The sequence below is a fragment of the Panthera onca genome, chromosome B1 (assembly GCF_046562875.1).
Source record: "Panthera onca isolate mPanOnc1 chromosome B1, mPanOnc1 haplotype 2, whole genome shotgun sequence".
NCBI lineage: Eukaryota > Metazoa > Chordata > Mammalia > Carnivora > Felidae > Panthera > Panthera onca.
In genome coordinates, this window is record NC_138342.1 from 63,624,651 (window position 1) to 63,643,847 (window position 19,197).

Sequence of the window (19,197 nt, forward strand, 5' to 3'; positions counted from 1 at the left end):
TTATTTATGAAGTTGGGATTCCCTTGCATTAATTGAATAAAATACATGGCATCTATATTAAGCAACACTCTTTAATGTAGTCCCCAGAGTGCTGACATAAGCTGTATAAATGCATGCCTTCTGGTAATGTTCAATCTTTTTCACTTTCCCCTTCTAGTTTTTATAGCATGGGTGTGCTCAACTTTGGGGATAGAAAGATGAAAAAGATATAGACCATGCCTTAAGGACCACATGATCAAGTAAGGGAGAATGACATCTGAACAAGGAATTAAAAGAACGTGATACACATTCTGTTGTAGGGGCCAAGGGCAGGCTGCCCTAAGATGGGCCACTTTGGCATAAAGACTGTTTTCAGTTAAAAAGCAATCAAAACCCAGCAGATTCAGGAAAATCTCTTTACATTCCCCATGCCTGCCTAAAAAGAATTTAGATAGAGGACCTGCTCCAGGAAGAGAGCTATGACCATAGATAACTACATTATGATATAAATTGGGTATGATAGACAGGGAAGAACCTAGCAAGATCTATTTGATCAAAGTCCTTGTATGTCCCATTGTTTCTGAGTGGCCCAGCAAACATTGGTTTACCTAACATTTACTGTCTTTAATCTTCCTGAGGACTGTATGTCTTCTCTTTGAGCTCTCAGACCCCTAAGCCCTCTCCTTAGTTTAAGATAACATATACACTTCATTTTGCATGTCTTTGGAATTCCAGTGTCTGTATGGATTCCCCGTACATACACTATTAAATTTGATTTTCTCTTGTTACTCTGTCTCATGTCAGTTTGATTCTTAGGCCAGCTAGAAGGACCTTGAGGGGACAGGAAATTTCTTGCTCCCCAACTGTAATGGCAGTAGGCACAAGTTCACAAGTAGCCCGCCCTTGGCCCCTACAACAGCATGTACCATGTTCTTTTAATTGCTTGTTCAGATGTCAGTCTCCCTTACTTGATCGTGCTTTTCTTAAGGCATGATCTATATCTTTTTCATCTTTCTATCCCCAAAAGAGCATAGAGGAGACTGACTCTGTCTGGGAGAGAGAAAGTATGAGAAAAGATTTGCAGAGAGAAAACTACATCATCAGCCTGTTGAAGAATTAGTAGTTCACCAGGGAAGAAGGTGGGAAAGAGCATTCCAGGTCAAGGAAACAGCAGGTGCAAAGGCATGACTTATTTGGAGAAGTACGATGCATTTGGTATTCCCGCAGTATAAAGCCGAAAGTGGAGACATAGGGATGAGTCACATCATGAAGTGCTTTATGTGCTACGCTAAGGAGTTTAGAATTGACACTCTGGGTACTGGAGAACTTTTAAAATATTTTAAATAGGGGAATCATCTGGTCAGTTTGCATTTTATAAAAATCAATCCCTTACTTGTGCAACAGGTAAATGCGGAGAAACAATGGGACTGGTTAGGAAGCTGCTGCACTAATCCACATCATGAATGATATTGAAGGTCTGCACCAAAGGGTCATGGGGATGGTTAAGCTGGGATAGATTTGACATAGTTTGTGATATTTGACAGAGTCTTGGATGGGTTGTGGTGATGGAAAAGTAAAAGTCTAAGGTTTTCAGCATGGGTGTCTTGGTGTATGGTGGGACTGCCAAGTGAGGCAGGGAATAAAAAAGAAAGACGATGTGGTGGGTTGGTTGTAAAATTGGGGGTGGATAATAGCTGCAATTTTGGGCAGAAGGAATGTGATGCCATAATTTGCATTAAGTCTATATGGGCTGAGCTTGGAAGTGGATGATGAGTAGTATTTTGAAAATAAGGAATATGAGACACCAGTGAAGCACCAAGTTAGAGATATCCCTCAGGCAGATTTATGTAATTGGAGTTCAGAGTAAAGGCCAGAGATGTGCACATAAATTTGGGACTCACCAGCATGGAGGTCATCATTAAAGCCATGAATAAGTTTTCTTAGAGTGAGAAGAAGGGCAGAGGTTGCCGTTTTGGGAAGCTCCAGTATCCTGACGTAAACAGAGAAGGGCTGAGGGGAAATGATCAGAGAGATGGGAGAATTAGAAGAATGTGTTGCCAGTGTTTCCATCTACCTATCCACCCACTGGCTCACCTACTTACCCACCCATTCAATCAGCAGGAATTCATTGATTGGGAACTTAGGACACGCCAGGGACAGGGACTATGATCAGTACTACAGTACTACTATGATCAGAGATGAAAAAAATATGATGTTTACTCTTAAGTGGTTCTTAATCTAGTGGGAGAGTGGGGAGGAATGGAGGGATAAGTTAAATCAGCTCATTTTAAAAAAGGGAAGAAGAAAGAGAAGAAGAGGATGGTGAGGGAAAGGAGGAGATTGATTTTATTTGACTTAATTCATTTCAGTTTTCATCCCTTGTCACAGGACTCCTACTGTATTTCCTAGAGGATTTTTGATATTTACATCATAATTCAAGAGAAGTCTACCTCAAAAATTGTTTTTGACATGAAAAGCCAGGAAATTTTATATGATATAAAATTAGGGATGCTGAACCACTTTTTATATCACTGAAAAGAAAAAAAGTAGTATGTTTGTTGTTTGAAATTTAAATAGGGGATAGGGTAGAATAGAATAAGAGAGTAGAATATAACAGAACAAAAATTGATATGTTTTAATTGTTTTAGGTAATATTTTTCTGGAATCCGGTTCAGTGGACTTTACAATCATCTAAGGACAGTTTTAATGCCAACACTTTTAGTGCTTAAGCTGCTCAGTTATGCTTTTTCAGAAATATACTTAGCCATCAACTGGAAAGTCACTCTCTAAAAATGTAGTAGTACGTGGGGAAATTATTCATAGAACTTCTTTCAAATCTTTTCCATATATGCCCTATAATGGAGTTAGTCTTCCTTGAAGGATCTTAGACTTCAAACCAGAACTCCTGCTATGAAAGCAGATTCCATAGAATGATAGAGCCTCATTAAAGTCACTGAAAGAGTATAGACATTTCCCAAACTGGTGCAGAATTGAAATTTTGTGAGATTGTTTTAAAGGTACAAATGCCTGTACTTACAGAAACAGAGCATTGTAAAGGAAAAAAAAATCCTTTGACAGGGTGACCACCCAGTGTGCCCTTTTCCCTCTGTGCCCCTCGGCAACTAACAGGCTCATTATCCATTTGGTTATTAAACATTTCCAATGACCCCAGCTCTAAGGTTTGATGTGGTGATATTTAAATTTCTAAAATCTAGTGGGTGACAAAGGGACTTTCTTGTGGAATTCTTGGCCCATCAATCTTTCAACTTATTTGTCCTCTTTCCTGTTTTATGAATTCAAAAATAACCTTTACTTACATTGAGCCAGGTTATCACATTGACTTTGTGACCAAATGGAATGAAATAAAATACTTTGTGTGCTCACAGGCATTAATTCATATTCCCTAGTTTTCAGTTCCACAATGATATGCTTTGATTTCCTATTTATTAGGGAGGTATAAGAAGAAGAGCTAGGGATCTTAGCAATCTTGTAAAGTCTAATATAAACATATTGGTATTGTCGTAGGTATATTTAAATATGTGGAAGTATGTTGCTTCCCCAAATCATCCTGGAAAGCTTTATGTTGACAGTATAATTTAGCTGATTTTTGAAATATTGCCACCTGACTTTTGATTACATGCCGCTTCGTTCATTTGTGTTAAACGTGTCTTGCATAATAGGCTAATGTGTACCCTTCCTTTTAATATTTGCTTACCTATTCTTTTTTTGTTTTTTGAAAAGGAAATATTTTCTCAGTGATTTTGAAAGTACTGGGGGGAAAATTCTTACTGTGATTTGTGCTAATAGAGTTGTTTACAAGGCAATATAAGAAAGGAAATTATTTTAAAAATTGGAGCTCTAGCTCTGTTTTTCATATTGTAGTAAATACTGTTGAATAGGTATAAAGTTCTGCAGTATACCCAGAGATGAGAGTCAAATATTTATTAACCAGTAAATCAAGGTACTGCCGAATCCAAATAGATATTGGTCTTAGTTCAGGAGCAGGGTCCTGGAAGCCTCCTGGTGGAGGTGTTAAACCTTTTAGGTGTTGGTTTATAGATAGGGCAGGATATTAGCGTGGGGTCAAGGCTGCAGGGAGTACTAGAACACTTAGAACAGCAGTGTATGTCAGCCATGTATCAGCAGTTTAATATTTAACAACCAGTACTGATGGACCAGGACATCCTAGCTTATATTAGCCTTGCATACATTACAAAATGTATGTTGCGTTTTTATAGCGGGTTGGTAGAAATGGAGACTTCATTGGTGTAAAATCACATTTGGTTCTTCCAAGCTGCTGGTCTCTGTCTGGCTATTTGATAGAAGGAGCAGAGAGGCCAAAGAGGAGACTCAGAGTGGTGTCCCTGCAATTGTGGATCTTGTCCACCGGATGGACAGAGGCAGGTGGCCTGAAATCATCCACATGGCTAAGAATCAGGTCTTTGTCTTACTCACCATTATATCCCCAGCACCTAGACCTATTTGAGACTCAATAACAAATGAATGATTAGAGGTGAATGACTAGCTGTTTCATAATAGAGGTTTCATTATTATTCAGGTGTGATGAGGTCAACAGATCAGGAGATAATTGCCATTGAAAAGAATGTGTTACTCACAGTTTCTAAGAGGAGGGAGCCCACAGGGGCCACACCCAGAAGCACCAGTGTTGGTCAAGAGGCAGAAGAGTGAGGGGAAAATGTAAGCAAGAACCTTTATTGTGGTTTCTGTGGGAAAGTACAAGTGAGACTGAGTAAGCAGCTTAGGATTGGCTAATTTGAATAACTTCAGTGGGCTTTGGGGTGTAGGGAATGTCTCCAACGGGCAAGAGGATAGTGGCCCCAGTGTGAGTGATAGGGGAGGTGATGGTGTGTGGATTTGGGACTGGCTAGTTAGCATATGAAAGGCATTCTACCATGATAGTCATTTACTATCTCTAGGAATTGACTAGCCCTGGGAAGGTAGTCTCTCCAGGATTTGCAGGACCCCAGATGTCAAAGTATCAGAAAGTAAAAAGGCATGATTAATACACTGGCCGCCCTTGGGACTTCATGCAAATATCGCCTTTATTCTTTTTTTTTTTTTTTTTCTTTTCACGGAACATGTCCACTGTTGTTTTGGTTTTTGGTGTTTTTAAAATTTCTATTTAAATTCTAGTTAGTTAGCATATACTGTAATATTGTTGTCAGGAGTAGAATTTAGTGATTCATCACTTACATACAACACCCAGTGCTTAACACAAGTGCCCTCCTTAATACCCATCACCCATTTAGCCCATCCCCCAACCCACCTCCCTCTATCAACCCTCAGTTTGTTCTCTGTCGTTAAGAGTCTCAAATGGTTTGTTTCCCTCTTTCTTTTCCCCCCTTCCCATATGTTCATCTGTTTTGTTTCTTAAATTCCACATATGAGTGAAATCATATGGTGTTTGTCTTTTTCTGACTGACTTATTTCATTTAGCATAATATACTCTAGCTCCATCCACATCATTGCAAATGACAAGACTTCATTCCTTTTGATAGCTGAGTAATATTCCATTGTGTATGTGTGTGCGTACATACCACATCTTCTCTATCCGTTCATCAGTTGATGGATATTTGGGCTCTTTCCATAGTTTGGCTATTGTTGATAATGCTGTTATAAACATTGGGGTGCCTGTACTCCTTCGAATCAGTATTTTTATCTTTTGAGTCAATACCTAGTAGTACAGTTTCTGGATTGTGAGGTAGTTCTGTTTTTAACTTTTTGAGAAATCTCTATACTATTTTCCAGAGTGGCTGCACCAGTTTGTATTCCCACCAACAGTGTAAGAGGGTTCCCCTTTCTCCACATTCTCGCCAACACCTGTTGTTTCCTGTGTTGTTAATTTTAGGCTAACAGGTGTGAGGTGGTATCTCATTGTGGTTTAGATTTGTATTTCCCTGAGGATGAGTGATGTTGAGCATCTTTTCATGTGTCTGTCAGCCAGAACATATGGATGTCTTCTCTGGAAAAGTGTCTATTCATGTCTTCTGCCCATTTCCTCACTGGATTATTTGGTTTTTTTGGGTGTTGAGTTTGATAAGTTCCTTATAGAACCCTTTTGTTCTTAAAGGTCTGATGTAGGCAAGCAGAGATGTCTTCTTTCTTCTTTGCTTCTACATTTCTTTTTATACCTATGTATAAAATAAAAAGTAGGTATACCTATGTATACCTACTTGCAACATAGCACTCAATGATAATGATTACAGCTAAGATGTATTAAGTCCTTACTATATACTTAGCACTATCCTAAGAACTTTACATGCATCAAACCCAATTAATGTCCACAACACCCCCTGCAGTATGTGCAGTTTATATTCTCATTTTATACATGAGGAAGTAGGAGCCTTGAGAAGTTATATAAATTAGTCAAGGTCACATAGAATTGTGATGTGATGCTCTTACTCTCTCTACTATACTTTGCCTCCCATTAATTGCATTCTAGTTCCTTGCTTGTGTGTCTGTTGATGCAGCTAGTTTGAGCAGCTCAAAATGTTGGACAGTTCTCACCCGTGTATGTTCAGTCTCCATCAAAGTAGGCACCATATAAATTTTTGTGAATGAGTAAGTAAAGCTTCTATCACTGTTTGCTATAATCTGAGCAGCCTGATAAGCAGCCCATTGTTTAATGATGGAGGAGGAACTGTCCTGAGGGAAGGAGACCTGTTTCTGGTCTTTCTTTGACATTCTCTGAGAATGGAACTTGGGAAGAAAAGAAATGTATGCCTCTGCAAATGGTTATTTCTGTTCCGTGGCATTTGTGCCTTACTTAATCTGGGTCCCACAGATGCTTGCTTTGCAGGATATGGCCTTTAGAAAGAAGTATGTGAGATGTGTACTCTGTCCTTGGGAAAAACTAAGTGAATGTGCAGAACTTATTCCAACCCAGGAACGTTAACAGGAGAAACAGAGCTACCGAATTTGTCATATGGCAGCTTTCTTGATTGTCTCCTCTGCTTTATCTCTCTTCCAGCTTGTCACCAATCCTGTTTCAGGTGTGCAGGGAAAAACCCACTTAACTGCACAGCCTGCTGGCCTTCTCAAGTGCTGTTGGATGGGCAGTGTCTCTCCCAGTGCCCAGATGGATATTTTAACCAGGAAGGCGGTTGCACAGGTGAGTATGTAACATGCCGGGGCATGTTCCCTATGCCATGGTTATGTCTCTGTATTGCAGCCAGACTCTGTCATTGAAAATTTTGTCATACCAGGGCACTAGGTTTGGGCTGTACATCCTTATCTTGAACTTGTTAGGAGTAAAGGTATAGAGTGAGGGGAACAAGTGAAGTTCTATTCTTCCAATAAGGGAAATACAGATGAAGTAAAAAATTGGAGGGGCGCCTGGGTGGCGCAGTCGGTTAAGCGTCCGACTTCAACCAGGTCACGATCTCGCGGTCTGTGAGTTCGAGCCCCGCGTCAGGCTCTGGGCTGATGGCTCGGAGCCTGGAGCCTGTTTCCGATTCTGTGTCTCCCTCTCTCTCTGCCCCTCCCCCGTTCATGCTCTGTCTCTCTCTGTCCCAAAAATAAATAAAAAACGTTGAAAAAAAAAAAATTAAAAAAAAAAAAAATTGGAGTCAGCTTTGCCCTATGCACACAGGGAGGGGTAGATTTGATGGTGTTGATCATGAAGCTACTACATCCAGGTTCTAATGCGGCTCTGTAGGACCAGGCATTTGGTTCTAACTCTAGAGTTCTCAGCTCCACTTCCCCTGGCTACAGCCTAAGAGAGTAGAGATGAAAGCAAGATATTTATTTTCTTCTTTGGTGTGTCGGTCCAATAAGTTTTTAACAACACCTTTATATTTCAGTGACAGAGATCCTAGAAATTACTGGTTGAGATTAGTTCAGGGTTTTATTGGAATTGACAAAATACTAAAATTTAAGCACCTTATTGTACCGCTGTGTTTTCTTGTATCTATGGAAGAAAAGACAAAATACATCCTATCATGATTACCATTTTGTTTCTAAAATTAGACTGTTGAGACCTGCTTATATGCTTGTTATAAAATTGTATCACATGTCCTTACTATATACTTAGCACTATCCTAAGAAAGCATATAATAAGTGCACAAAATATTTTTAAATGTTTATTTATTTATTTTGAGAGACAGAGAGTGAGAACATGTGCTCATGAGCAGGGGAGGGGCAGAGAGAGAGGGAAACAAAGAGAATCCCAAGCAGGCTCTACACTGTCAGCACAGAGCCTTACACAGGGCTCAATCTCACAACTGTGAGATTATGACCTGAGCTGAAATCAAGAATCAGACACTTAACTGACTGAGCCACCCAGGCGCCCCAGTGCACAAAATATTTTTAAAATAAGTTTATGCTTTGCAGGTTCATCTAGCCTCAAACTCCAAAGAGGAAATCCAATGTAAATGCAAATCTAGACTGAGGATCAGTATTATATTTCTTCTGGAATTTTCTTTTTTCAAATACCTTTCTAATCTCTCTAGGTCCTAGATGGGTTTGCTCTACTTTAAACACTCTATCAGGCTCAGTGGGAATGTTCCTGGTTTCTCGTCATTGGGGTTGTCCTTGAAAACTGTTGTCTGTCCTCTTGTGCCCTCACCCTGGTCCCACTGGCTGTCCTGTGTGTGAAATTGTTGGGGGGTCAAGTCTGAGTAGCTCTAACTCTCCTCCGTCTATGCCTCTGCCCGCTTGCAGCCAGCAGATGGACGGTGCCCCGAGTTGGCAGGGCACCCGGGTGGCGGGAAATCTGGCGGGGAGGAAGAACTGGGAGGTAGAAATCATTCTGAGAATGCGAGTATCTTTAGGACAAGCGTTTTCCAAGTTAAGAGCCTCAGGAATGTAGGAGGGATGACGAGTGATGATAGCTCATGCGAGCCTTCTAATCAGCAGCTCACTTCTTACTTGCTTGCCTTATTTATTTATCTGTTTGTTTTATATATAACTCCTTATCTTCCCTTGGCTTCTCACCATGAGAAGTGAGAGGTGGTTGACTATACACGAAATCTGTGCCTGTGCTTTCCACCAGCTCTGTGCCAGAAGGGAAATCTTTGTCATCGGTTCCCGCAAGCGCTGCCCAGCTCTGGTCCCTCACCTCTGCTCCTCTTGGAATCAGACACGCTTAGACCTCCTCGTCCTTGGCAGAGAAATCCTTAAATCTCCTGCTGCCTGCCTTGGCAGCATCAATGCGACTGCAGCTGCAGCCTTCTTTGACTCCTCCTCGCCCTTATCTTTACCGCCTACACCTCCTGCGACTTACTTGTTTCCAGGGCAGTCCCCCCGAGTAATTTGAGCTTTCCCTGGGAGAAAACATAGCTTTGACATGGTTTTGTCTAAGGAATTGAACTTCAAACCTGGCTCACGATAACCTCCAGGAAGAGGGCTTTCTGTTTTTTTGTATTTTAATTAAGCATTGCTGCTAACAGGAGGCATCCAAATTGTGGCCTGAAGGGAGAGCGTGGCTGGCATCTGACTCTAGTTAGCAGTATTGCTGTCCTTTGCTGTGTGTGGCTCCCCTTTGCCTGCCAGGAATTTCTGAGAAGCAAAATGTCACCCTCCTTTCCCTGTCTAGCTCTTTGAATCACACAAGGTATTTTAACGAGAGGGAGGGCGTCTTGCCACTCGCTCACCTGTCTGCTTTGTGACCTTGATCTGAATGAGCTTCCTTACTTCTATAGATTGGGGCTATTCCTGCTGGGGCTTCTGGAATGTGCAGCCAATTACTCCAGTTTTGATGGTTCTAGATTCCACCTTCTGTCCTTGGACAGCATTTTCATTGGCAGCAGAAACGTCATCTTTTGGTCGGGTCTGACGTATGCCAGGCTTGCTTAGGAATCTTCGAAAGATGATTAGTGTCGGAAGTCTGCTCTTGCTGTAATTTGTGGAAGTGCATTAATGTTTCATGTGTTTACATGGTGAGTGGCTCATTCCAATCCTGGCTCTCATTTCTCTCCCCAGAATGCCACCCCACCTGCAGGCAGTGCCATGGCCCATTGGACTCTGACTGTATCTCCTGTCACCCTCATGTCACTCTTGCTGGTGGGAGCTGCAGGACCAGCTGTAAAGAAGAACAATTCCTCAACCTGGTGGGGTACTGCACTGGTGAGTGAGAGCTCCTTCAGAGTCCTGGAAATCACAAGCCAAAGACTGGGGTTCTCCATACCAGGCTCAAGAAGCCTGTCTTGTATCTGGGGGAGCCTGGGTGGCTCAATAGGTTAAGCATCCCACATTGATCTCAGCTCAGGTCTTGATCTCAGGGTCGTGAGTTCAAGCCCTGCGTTGGGCTCCATCCTGGGCGTGGAGGCTACTTAAAAAAAAAAAAAAAAGGGTCTCTTCATATTTGTCCTTTGTCATCAGATGAAGAGCTATTTTTTGGGAGGCATTTGTCTCATGTCCGGGAACTTACTTCACTGCTTCCTATCAGACATTTAGTAAATATTTGTAGATTTAAATAGAATCTTCTAATAACACTCTTGAAACTGCTGAAAAAACTTGGAACCTTATATTCATGAAGATTGAAGTGATGATAATAGCACCTTATGTGGTGCACTTCAGCTTAAGATAGCAACACATTTCTTCAGTCACTCTGAAGATTCTCCCTCTTGTCTACATTATCTTCTGCGTCTTGCTGTGGAGAACTTTTGCCATCAACCCTAGGCACAAAAATGTAGGGAGATTAACCTAAAAGTAAATCAGTTATCTCAGGAGATAGGATTTTTTTTTTTTTTCCTCCTCATTTTAGAACTCAGGTTTCAAAAAAGGTCTATATTAGGAAAGTAGCCTGGAATTTGGGTAATGATGAAGAAGCCATACTGTGTTTAGGGTTCATACATCCATTCAAATGACAGATATCTTTGAGTGTCTACTCATGGCCAGATGCCCAGAATACAGAAAAGAAAAGAAAAAAAAAAAGGAAAGGTGAATGAGACAATGACCATGCCCTCAAAGAGCTTATGGTCTAGAGAGAAGAATGTATAGACTAGTGGGTTATTACATATTTCTTGACCCATTTCTCCAAATTGTAGGAGAAACTTAAAGAGATTTGCCTGCAACAGCTTTTGTCACGTCTCTGACTGGCTTGATTGGGAGGCATTCTGAGATGCTGCTGGGAAAGGTGAAAAGGCTAAGATCTGGTTGGATATATGCTGCTGAGGTTGATCTGTCTGTAGGACTTGTCTTTGGGCAGTGATATGAGGTGTGGTCAATTATCTAGATCATAGTATGGAGCAAACACATTTAGTCTGGGACAGCATTAATGCCTCAGGTGTCCATTTTGGGGGGGAGCACAGCAAATTAATGACAACCCTCCAAGTGTGGCTGGTTGTGCCATGGTCCTGGGTGATCCATTCCTTTTTGCAGATGACCTTAGTTGATAGCTAGACATTGGGGTCCAGAATTTATATCCTAGGAAGACTAAACTGTCAACAGCAGGGCTACAGCCAAAAGATGCTGGTATTCAGGGAAAAACATAATTGTAAAGACTGCAAACATTTTAGGGGCAATGAAAAGTGGAAGCTCGGAGAGTCCAGGCTTGAGACTCATGAGATACCCCACAGCTGCAGAGTGTGAGCCTCTTACCAGTACTGCCAGCTATAGGCACGGCTGACTTGGGAAGTGGGCAGGTAGGAAACATTAGTGCCTACCCTTGAAGAAGAATCTAGGGATGGCAGGGGCTGACTGTTATTATAGTTTGTGAGCTTGAGTTCAGCAACTGCTTCTTTAGGATACAAAGGAGCAGTTACTATGAGAACTAAGAGGTTCTCCTGGTTTCAGTACATTAGTAAGTATTTACATAGAACCCACAAGGTGCTGAGTTGCCATTTGAGGGGACATGAATATCTTGCACGCTACTTAAGGAGGTGAACCAAAAACACAACTGGCAGTTAACAATAGTACAAAGAATCTTATGGATAATAGCACCAACAGGCAATATGGGTTATAGGAGTTCAGAGGCATAAAAGATGCGAAAAGCATTGTAGAGAAGGGAGAACCTAAATTCTTCCTGAGTCATAGCTAGGATTTGGTTAGGCAGAGGGAGGGTAGGCAGGATTTCTGGGTATGGTTCCATAGGAGACGGGCCAGAAGGTAGAACATGTGGGCCATTTGTGGCCAGTGAGTGGTCCCACCTGGCTGAAGAGCAAGATTTGTATTAAGGCACATTAGATGAAATGATTGGAAAATTTAAGTTGGAACCAGAGTCTAGAGAATGCAGAGTTCTAGGCCAGAAAGTTTGAACTGAATCTTGTGGGTAATAGAGTCGTGAGAGTTTGGGAGAAGACTGTGCCTTGGCTAAGTTGTGCTCTGGGCAGGACACCTATAAGCTGTGGAAGGTAAACTAGAGCAAGGAGAGATTATAGTCAGAGAGAGGAGTTAGAAGGGCGGACCTTCATGATGACTTTTCTATTTCCAACCTATTCTGTATGTGGACCCTAAAAATTTTATGCTGGGACATATTTTATAAGTAAATGTTTATGTAAGGAAATTGGAAAAATTTAATTTTTAATGAGTTCTGTTCTCTCCAATGTCCAGAGCCCTCTTTGATAATAAATTAGGTTATTAGGAGTCACATAAATTTTTTAAGGCTAATAGGGGACCATTAGAATAAAGAATCATGGGACTAGGTTAAATGACTCTGGAAATCCTCAGCCCTAGAAGAACAGTCCCCACTAAAATAGGCTGCACGGGACAAACCTTGTCTGTCCTAGGAATTGGGTATAGTAAGTGAAAGTTTTTCAGTAAGGTAACCATTGTGTGGTGCTTAGAAATCCTTTGTTGAATAGATACTGGTGTGTCAGTGCTTGTTACAGAATAATTTGACCAGTAATTTCAATTGTTGATCTTTTCAAGGAGTGCACTGACCCCAAAGTTTGCTTTTTCAAGAAATATATATCCTTTCCATAGTCTTCACACTTCTCTCTGTAGCACCGTAATGAATTCCTTCATTTACAGCTTCATCAAACATTTTTTAGACATACACTCCATGCCAGGCACCATGCTGGGCCCTGGGGATGCCCACATGAATAAGATATGGTGCTTGTATTCAGGAAGAGTACAGCAGAGTGAACGAAGGACATATGTTTGAATATGATGTTGCTATGGAGAGGAGGCAAATCTGTGGGGCAGGACCCTAACCCACACTGGGTGTGGGGGAGGGTGGGTAGTAAAGGCTTTCCAGAGCACACCATAACTGAGATGATTTTGAAAGATGAGTGAGAATTAGAGGGGTTTGGAGACTTGGAGGGGAGAACATTCCAGAAAATGGGCCAAAGACTATGATCTGTTCGGGCACCAACAAAGAATTAAGCAGAATGTCAGCCCTGAGTGTGGCAGTCATGGTACCTGAAGCAGAAGGAAAGAGGGCCAGTCAGGAAGGCCTCGTATGTTATGTTTAAGGAGAATATACTTTGTCATCAAGGCTGTGGGGGTCTCTTGGAAGTTTCTAGGGAGGGGAAGGTCGTGGTTGCATTTCTGTGAAGAGAAAGATCCACCAAAGATTGTGTAGAAGACAAGACTGGGGCAAAAGGATCTTAAGAGGTAGTTGTAAGAAGTCAGATCAGAGAGGAAGCCCTTTAATGAGAAAATCGCTGAGGGGATGAAGACAAGGGGGTATGGCTTCACTAAGAATTAAATATATATTAGGTCGACCTGTGTGAGATTGCTGGGTTTTGTGCACAAATGATCAAATAGTGGCAAGTTTATATGGTTCAACCTAATAGAAGCAATCGAGAAGTCAGCAATATCTCAGCCCTGGAGACTAAGGGAGAGGGAATTTGGGGGATGATTTTCAAGGTTTCTGGGCAAATAAATTTGAGGAGTGGGAGTACCGTTTACTAAGGGCAGGAAATGGAAGACAAGGGGTTTGAACTGGACAAGTTGAATTTGGGGTGTTCATTGGACATCTAGGAGTAGCTGTCCATGAGGAGGTGGAAGGTTTAAATGAACACCCGTTTCTTTCTGTAGCCACTAGGAGCTCATCTGCTATTTTTATTTTACCCTGAACCTAAATTCCTAGAACATTTTTTTGAACTCAAGTGTGGCTTTAGTCAGGTCATAGTTTACCTCTGGAACATTTCAAGGACTTTTATCTAAACTCAGAAAGGTGTTAGGGAGAGCTCTGTGATGATAGACAAAGCAGAAGATAATCCTCCCCATGCAGTGCCATCAGTGAAATGCATGTTACCATCGTTGGGAAATTCTAGCCCCTGGAGAAGAACCCTCTCTGTTCCCTCTATCATGTGTGAGCTTGGCAGGGTGGTAGGATTTACTCACAGGATTTATTCTCTATCTGAGCTGTACCTAAGATCATCATCAGAGACCTCTTAATTGCACTTAGCTGTTTAAGAAAGAAAATTACATCTAATCTATCACACAGACAAGAATAAACACATCCTGGGAACAGGTCCAAAACCTCAATGTGTTATCACATATGGAGATGTCATATGTGTGGGGTTTTTTTTGTTTTTTTCCCCCCTGCAAGCTTATCAAAGCAAATATATAGTTTGTGAGATTTACACCAGGGCTGAAGGTTTTCAACAAAGATAAATGAACTGAGGTGAGAGGCAAGAGTGGACAAATTGCAGCAGGCATGGTTCAGTGCTATGGAAACAGGCTTTTTCATCATAGATTTTTGTTGTTGTTTACATTTTGCCCACATGTAAACAACATTCTCCCAAATTTCAAAGCTTGAGGTGCCTTCTCCACTTGTCTTTCTCAGCTAAAACCTTTTCCCCTGTTCATAGAAGATGGTGAAAATTAAAAAGAAAACATGAGGGGACAATATCCAAATGCAGAAGCATTAAAAAAATGCTGTGGGTTTTGTGGAATGCCTGATGGGATGGCTATACATTTGAGTTCTTACATGGAAGAGGAGATAATACTGAGAATAATATGGAGAGGGGGAGACCTGGAAAATTATAAACAGCTGATTTGTTAGGGTTGTACAATTCTGGGGGATTGAATTTTGTTTGTTTAGGCAGTAATGACAGAATGTAAGCAAAAGAAGACAAGTGTCAGTAAAGAAATATTATTCTGAGCATTTTCATATTGTTTTCCATGGGACTCAAGTTTTAAACAATGGTTAATAGGTATTGCATGCAAAAAAAGACTTCTGGCTAAGTGAGTTTGGGAAACTCTCAGTTAAATAAAGTGAAGCACTATTCTTTATTGCAGAATTTCTTAGAACCTTAAAAAAGCAGATGTGCATTGTGAATTTCTAAAATGAAGGAGACTGGACACTATTTCTCACACATTTCATTGCAGACCCCTCCCCTTTATTTGTTATAGCCTCTCAGAGCTAATGAGTGTTTTGCAGAACAGTCTTTGGGAAGTCCTGCAATGATTTTAACATATTTGACAATTTATTGGCACTTCCTAAAGGTAAAGTGAAATAATGAACCAATACTCAGATTATGGATTTCCTTTCCCTCCTTTCTTCCCTCCTTCCTTCCTTCCTTCCTTCCTTCCTTCCTTCCTTCCTTCCTCCTTCTGTCCTCTGGGCAAGCAGAAGGTCACCAAGAGTGCTCAGGTTTGCCACTCTCTTGCTTGTTGAAGAGCACCAAAGAGCAATCAATAATCATCTTCCAGTGTTAGGTCTGAGGAGTATTTGCTCTCTGAACCTGACTGAAGCCATTTGTGGACTGATTAGAAGCCCTGTTAACATCTTTCTTCCAAATCATAAAAAGAAAAACTTTTGAGTCCCTCCATGATTTCCCCCATTTATTGTCATCATTTCTGAAAGATGGGAGCCCTAAAAAAATGGTGAAATGTTAAAATGCACAAATTAAAGGAGCAACAAATGCCTGTTTTAGAATAAGCTGATACAACTCCAACATCGAGCAATGAAAACCCAAGTTCAAGTGGAACATAATTAAGGAGCTGGGAAGAAGCCCTGTGTGAGCCAGTGTGCCGGCTCTCTGCCTCCATGCACCATGGCTTGAAGCCAGAGGTGAGAGCCAGTTCTTGTTTGACACCAGCTTCTGCATGTGGGGCAGGTGCGTTAGCACTGCCCTACATCTTGCTGTAACTGCTCCTGCAACTACAAACTGAAAGGAAGGTGAGAGAAACACACTATAAACATGTAGCAGTTACTACCTTATTTTGATCATCAAAATCCTGTCCATCTATTCCCCATGATTCCATCCTTTCTAGGACCAGCTTCCTCTTGGCATGACCCAGTTTTAATTCCTGGTGGGCTGATTGTTTCTACCAGTTACCTAGTACTTGGCATTGACTAGCTCACGTTTCCTGTGAGTGATCTTTTCGTGGTATCTAATAATAGGTGACTGTTCTGAGGGCTTCTTATGTGACATGCATTGTGCTAATTGCTTTGAATGCATTTTGCCATTTAATATTAACAATGATCCTCCAAAGTAATACTACTGTTACATTTGAAGAAACTGAAACACAGAAAGGTAACTAATTTGTTCAAAATGACAAAAGTAGGAAGACAGGGCCAAGATTTGAACTTAGTATGATTCCAAAATCTACATGTTTAACCATTTTGTTGTACTCTACGGTGCTAAATATAGTTTTACAACAATAGGGACTCAAGAACAATTTTTTGATTAGTGGATTAAAAGGTGGATTAAAAGGGACTGGCGTAACAGGATGCGATAGAGAGCATTGTTGGGGAATGTTCCAAGAACTTCCTTGTCTGTTTCAAATGCTAAGGAAGCTGTTTAGACTGCCACGTACTCTTATTGTATATATTCTTATAAATACATACACTTTAAAGAAAAACATTAATGCACACTGAAATTTAATAATTTATATCATTCTGCATTTATTTTTTTAAATATTTACTCATTTTTGAAAAGCACAAGTTGGGGAGGGTCAGAGAGAGGGGGACAGAGGATCTGAAGTGGGCTCTGAGCTGACAAGCTCACAGTAGCAAGCCCAGTGTGAGGCATGAACCGTGAAATCATGACCTGAGATGAATTTGGACACTCAACCGAATGAGCCACTCAGGTGCCCCGCATTCTGCATTTGCTTTAAATGTTTATTTATTTTTGAGAGATTGCAATAGTGCAAGAGAGGGAGAGAGATGGGAGACAGAGGGTCTAAAGCTGGCTCTGTGCTGACAGCAGAGAGCCCAGTGCGGGGCTCAAACTCACGAACCAAGATATCATGACCTGAGCTGACTGAGCCACCCAGGCGCCCCTTACTTTAATCTTTTTCAGTGGATACGTTGCATTTTTTTATAGTTGTAGTCAGCACCTATGTATTTCTTTGTTCATTTCTCTTAAATATCACTTTAATTTATGTATTTCTGTGTGTTGGCAAATATTGGAAGAATCCACATTATCATCATTTGTAATGGCTAACTGGTGTTCCATTATGTTTGTTTTCCTTAATTTGAGTGGCCATTTCCTATCGTAGAGCTGGGCAGTAACCAGCAGGGGGTGGATTTACTGCCTGGGCCATCAGGGGTTAAGTATGAGATGCAGGGTTTCAGCTGGGACTAGGTCTGTTTCTCAAGTTATTGTTAATAGTAACATTGGTGTGTTTCTGGAGTTTTATACTTTTCAAAACATTTTCTCATTTATCTTTTCATTTGATCGTCCAGGAAACCTTGCTGTAGAGGTGGGAATTCTTATTCTGTGGGAATTCTCAGTGCAGTCATCACTGTACTGGCACATAGATGATGATCAAGAAATGCTGTGTAAATACATGACTCGAATCTGGCGCCCTAATGATTACGATAATCCCTTCTAATGCTTCACATGGTAATTATGTCAAGGGTCTTTCTTCTTAGTGTGACCCATTTTTTGCTTCTTATCTCTTTCTTGTTCGCCTTCCACTTCATTCCATCTGGTCCAATTCTTCTATCTCTATATTTTTTCAATTTTCTAGTATCTTTTTTTTTTCTTTAAACACTTGCTGCTTTATTTTCCTTATCTTCTTCTTTGGCAATTCACTTTCTTTTCTTATTCCTCATCTTGTCAGCCTATCTCCTATTGCTTGAACTATGAATTGCATATCCAGTCTCTCTCCAGAACTTTCAGTGATTGTCTCTCCCTTGTTCTCCCAATTTGTGTTTTATTTAAGAGACCACCCTGTCTGTTGAAGGATGATTGAATATTTCAAGGTGTTTCTCTTCTTTACTTTTCCTTCCAGAAAAAAAAAAAAAAAGAACATGACCTATGCTTAAATTGGGGCCTTCCTAAATTAAAAAAAAAAAAAAAAAAAAAAAAAGGAAGAACTTGTATATTCTCCTTCATGTGACTTCTACTAAATAATATCTTACCTGGATTTAGTAATAACAGAAAGACCTTACTTAAAAACCTTCTACTTGGCAGGGCTCCCGATGAAATCAGGACTGTTGTTGTCTTCATAAGAACTGCAGGCCACAGTCTTGCTCAAAGAACACAACTGAATTTAGACCCACAGGTCATCCTCTCAGTACTAAAGATAGCAAGATTGCTAAGGCTGCACTTAGCCATGTTTCTTACACACATGTAAATCTCTGTGGTTTACATGCTATAGGCAAAAACAGTGATTTAGATGTAGGCGTGACCATCAGTACCAGTGTCAGTTCTGACTGGGCCTACAGTGGATAAAGAATAGTGGCCAATGGGGGCGCCTGGGTGCCTCAGTCGGTTGAGTGCCAACTTCAGCTCAGGTCACAATCTCACAGTCCATGAGTTCAAGCCCTGCGTTGGGCTCTGTGTGGACAGCTCAGAGCCTGGAGCCTGCTTCGGATCCTGTGTCTCCCTCTCTCTCTGCCCTTCCCCGGCTCATACTCTGTCTCTGTCTCTCTCTCTCTCAAAATAAATAAACAGAATAGAATAGAATAGAATAGAATAAAATAAACATTAAAAAAAATTTAAGTGGGGTGCCTGGGTGGCTCAATCGGTTGAGCGTCTGACTTTAGCTCATGAGTTCAAGCCCCATGTCAGGCTCTGTGCTGACAGCTCAGAGCTTGGAGCCTGCTTTGGATTCTGTGTCTACCTCTCTTTCTATCCTTCCCCCACCCCCTCTCTCTCTTTTAAAAACTAAATAAACTTAAAAAAAAATTTTTTAAATTTAAAAATAGTGGCCAACATTTTTCAGCATTTACTACGTGCCAGCTCCTCATGTGTATTCTCTCATTTAATCCTGACTGCAAACCTTCGAGGTCAGTCCTATGATTGGTAGCATCTCCATTTTATAGCCCAGGAGACTGAGACTAGGGACATTAGCCAATTTAGTCAGTGTTTCACAGCCAGGAAGTAGTAGAGCTGGGCATTGAAGGGG

The 19,197-nt window shown here is 41.0% G+C and overlaps 1 protein-coding gene across 1 annotated transcript in view; it reads left to right on the top strand.

The window, feature by feature from the left end:
* Positions 1 to 19,197, top strand: part of FRAS1 (Fraser extracellular matrix complex subunit 1) — a 425,053-nt gene that overhangs the window by 227,544 nt on the left and 178,312 nt on the right. Inside the window, exons 19-20 of the mRNA XM_060654809.3 lie at positions 6,971 to 7,111; positions 9,922 to 10,065. Of these exons, the coding sequence (XP_060510792.3) occupies positions 6,971 to 7,111; positions 9,922 to 10,065 (285 nt within the window). The remainder of the gene's footprint in view (positions 1 to 6,970; positions 7,112 to 9,921; positions 10,066 to 19,197) is intronic.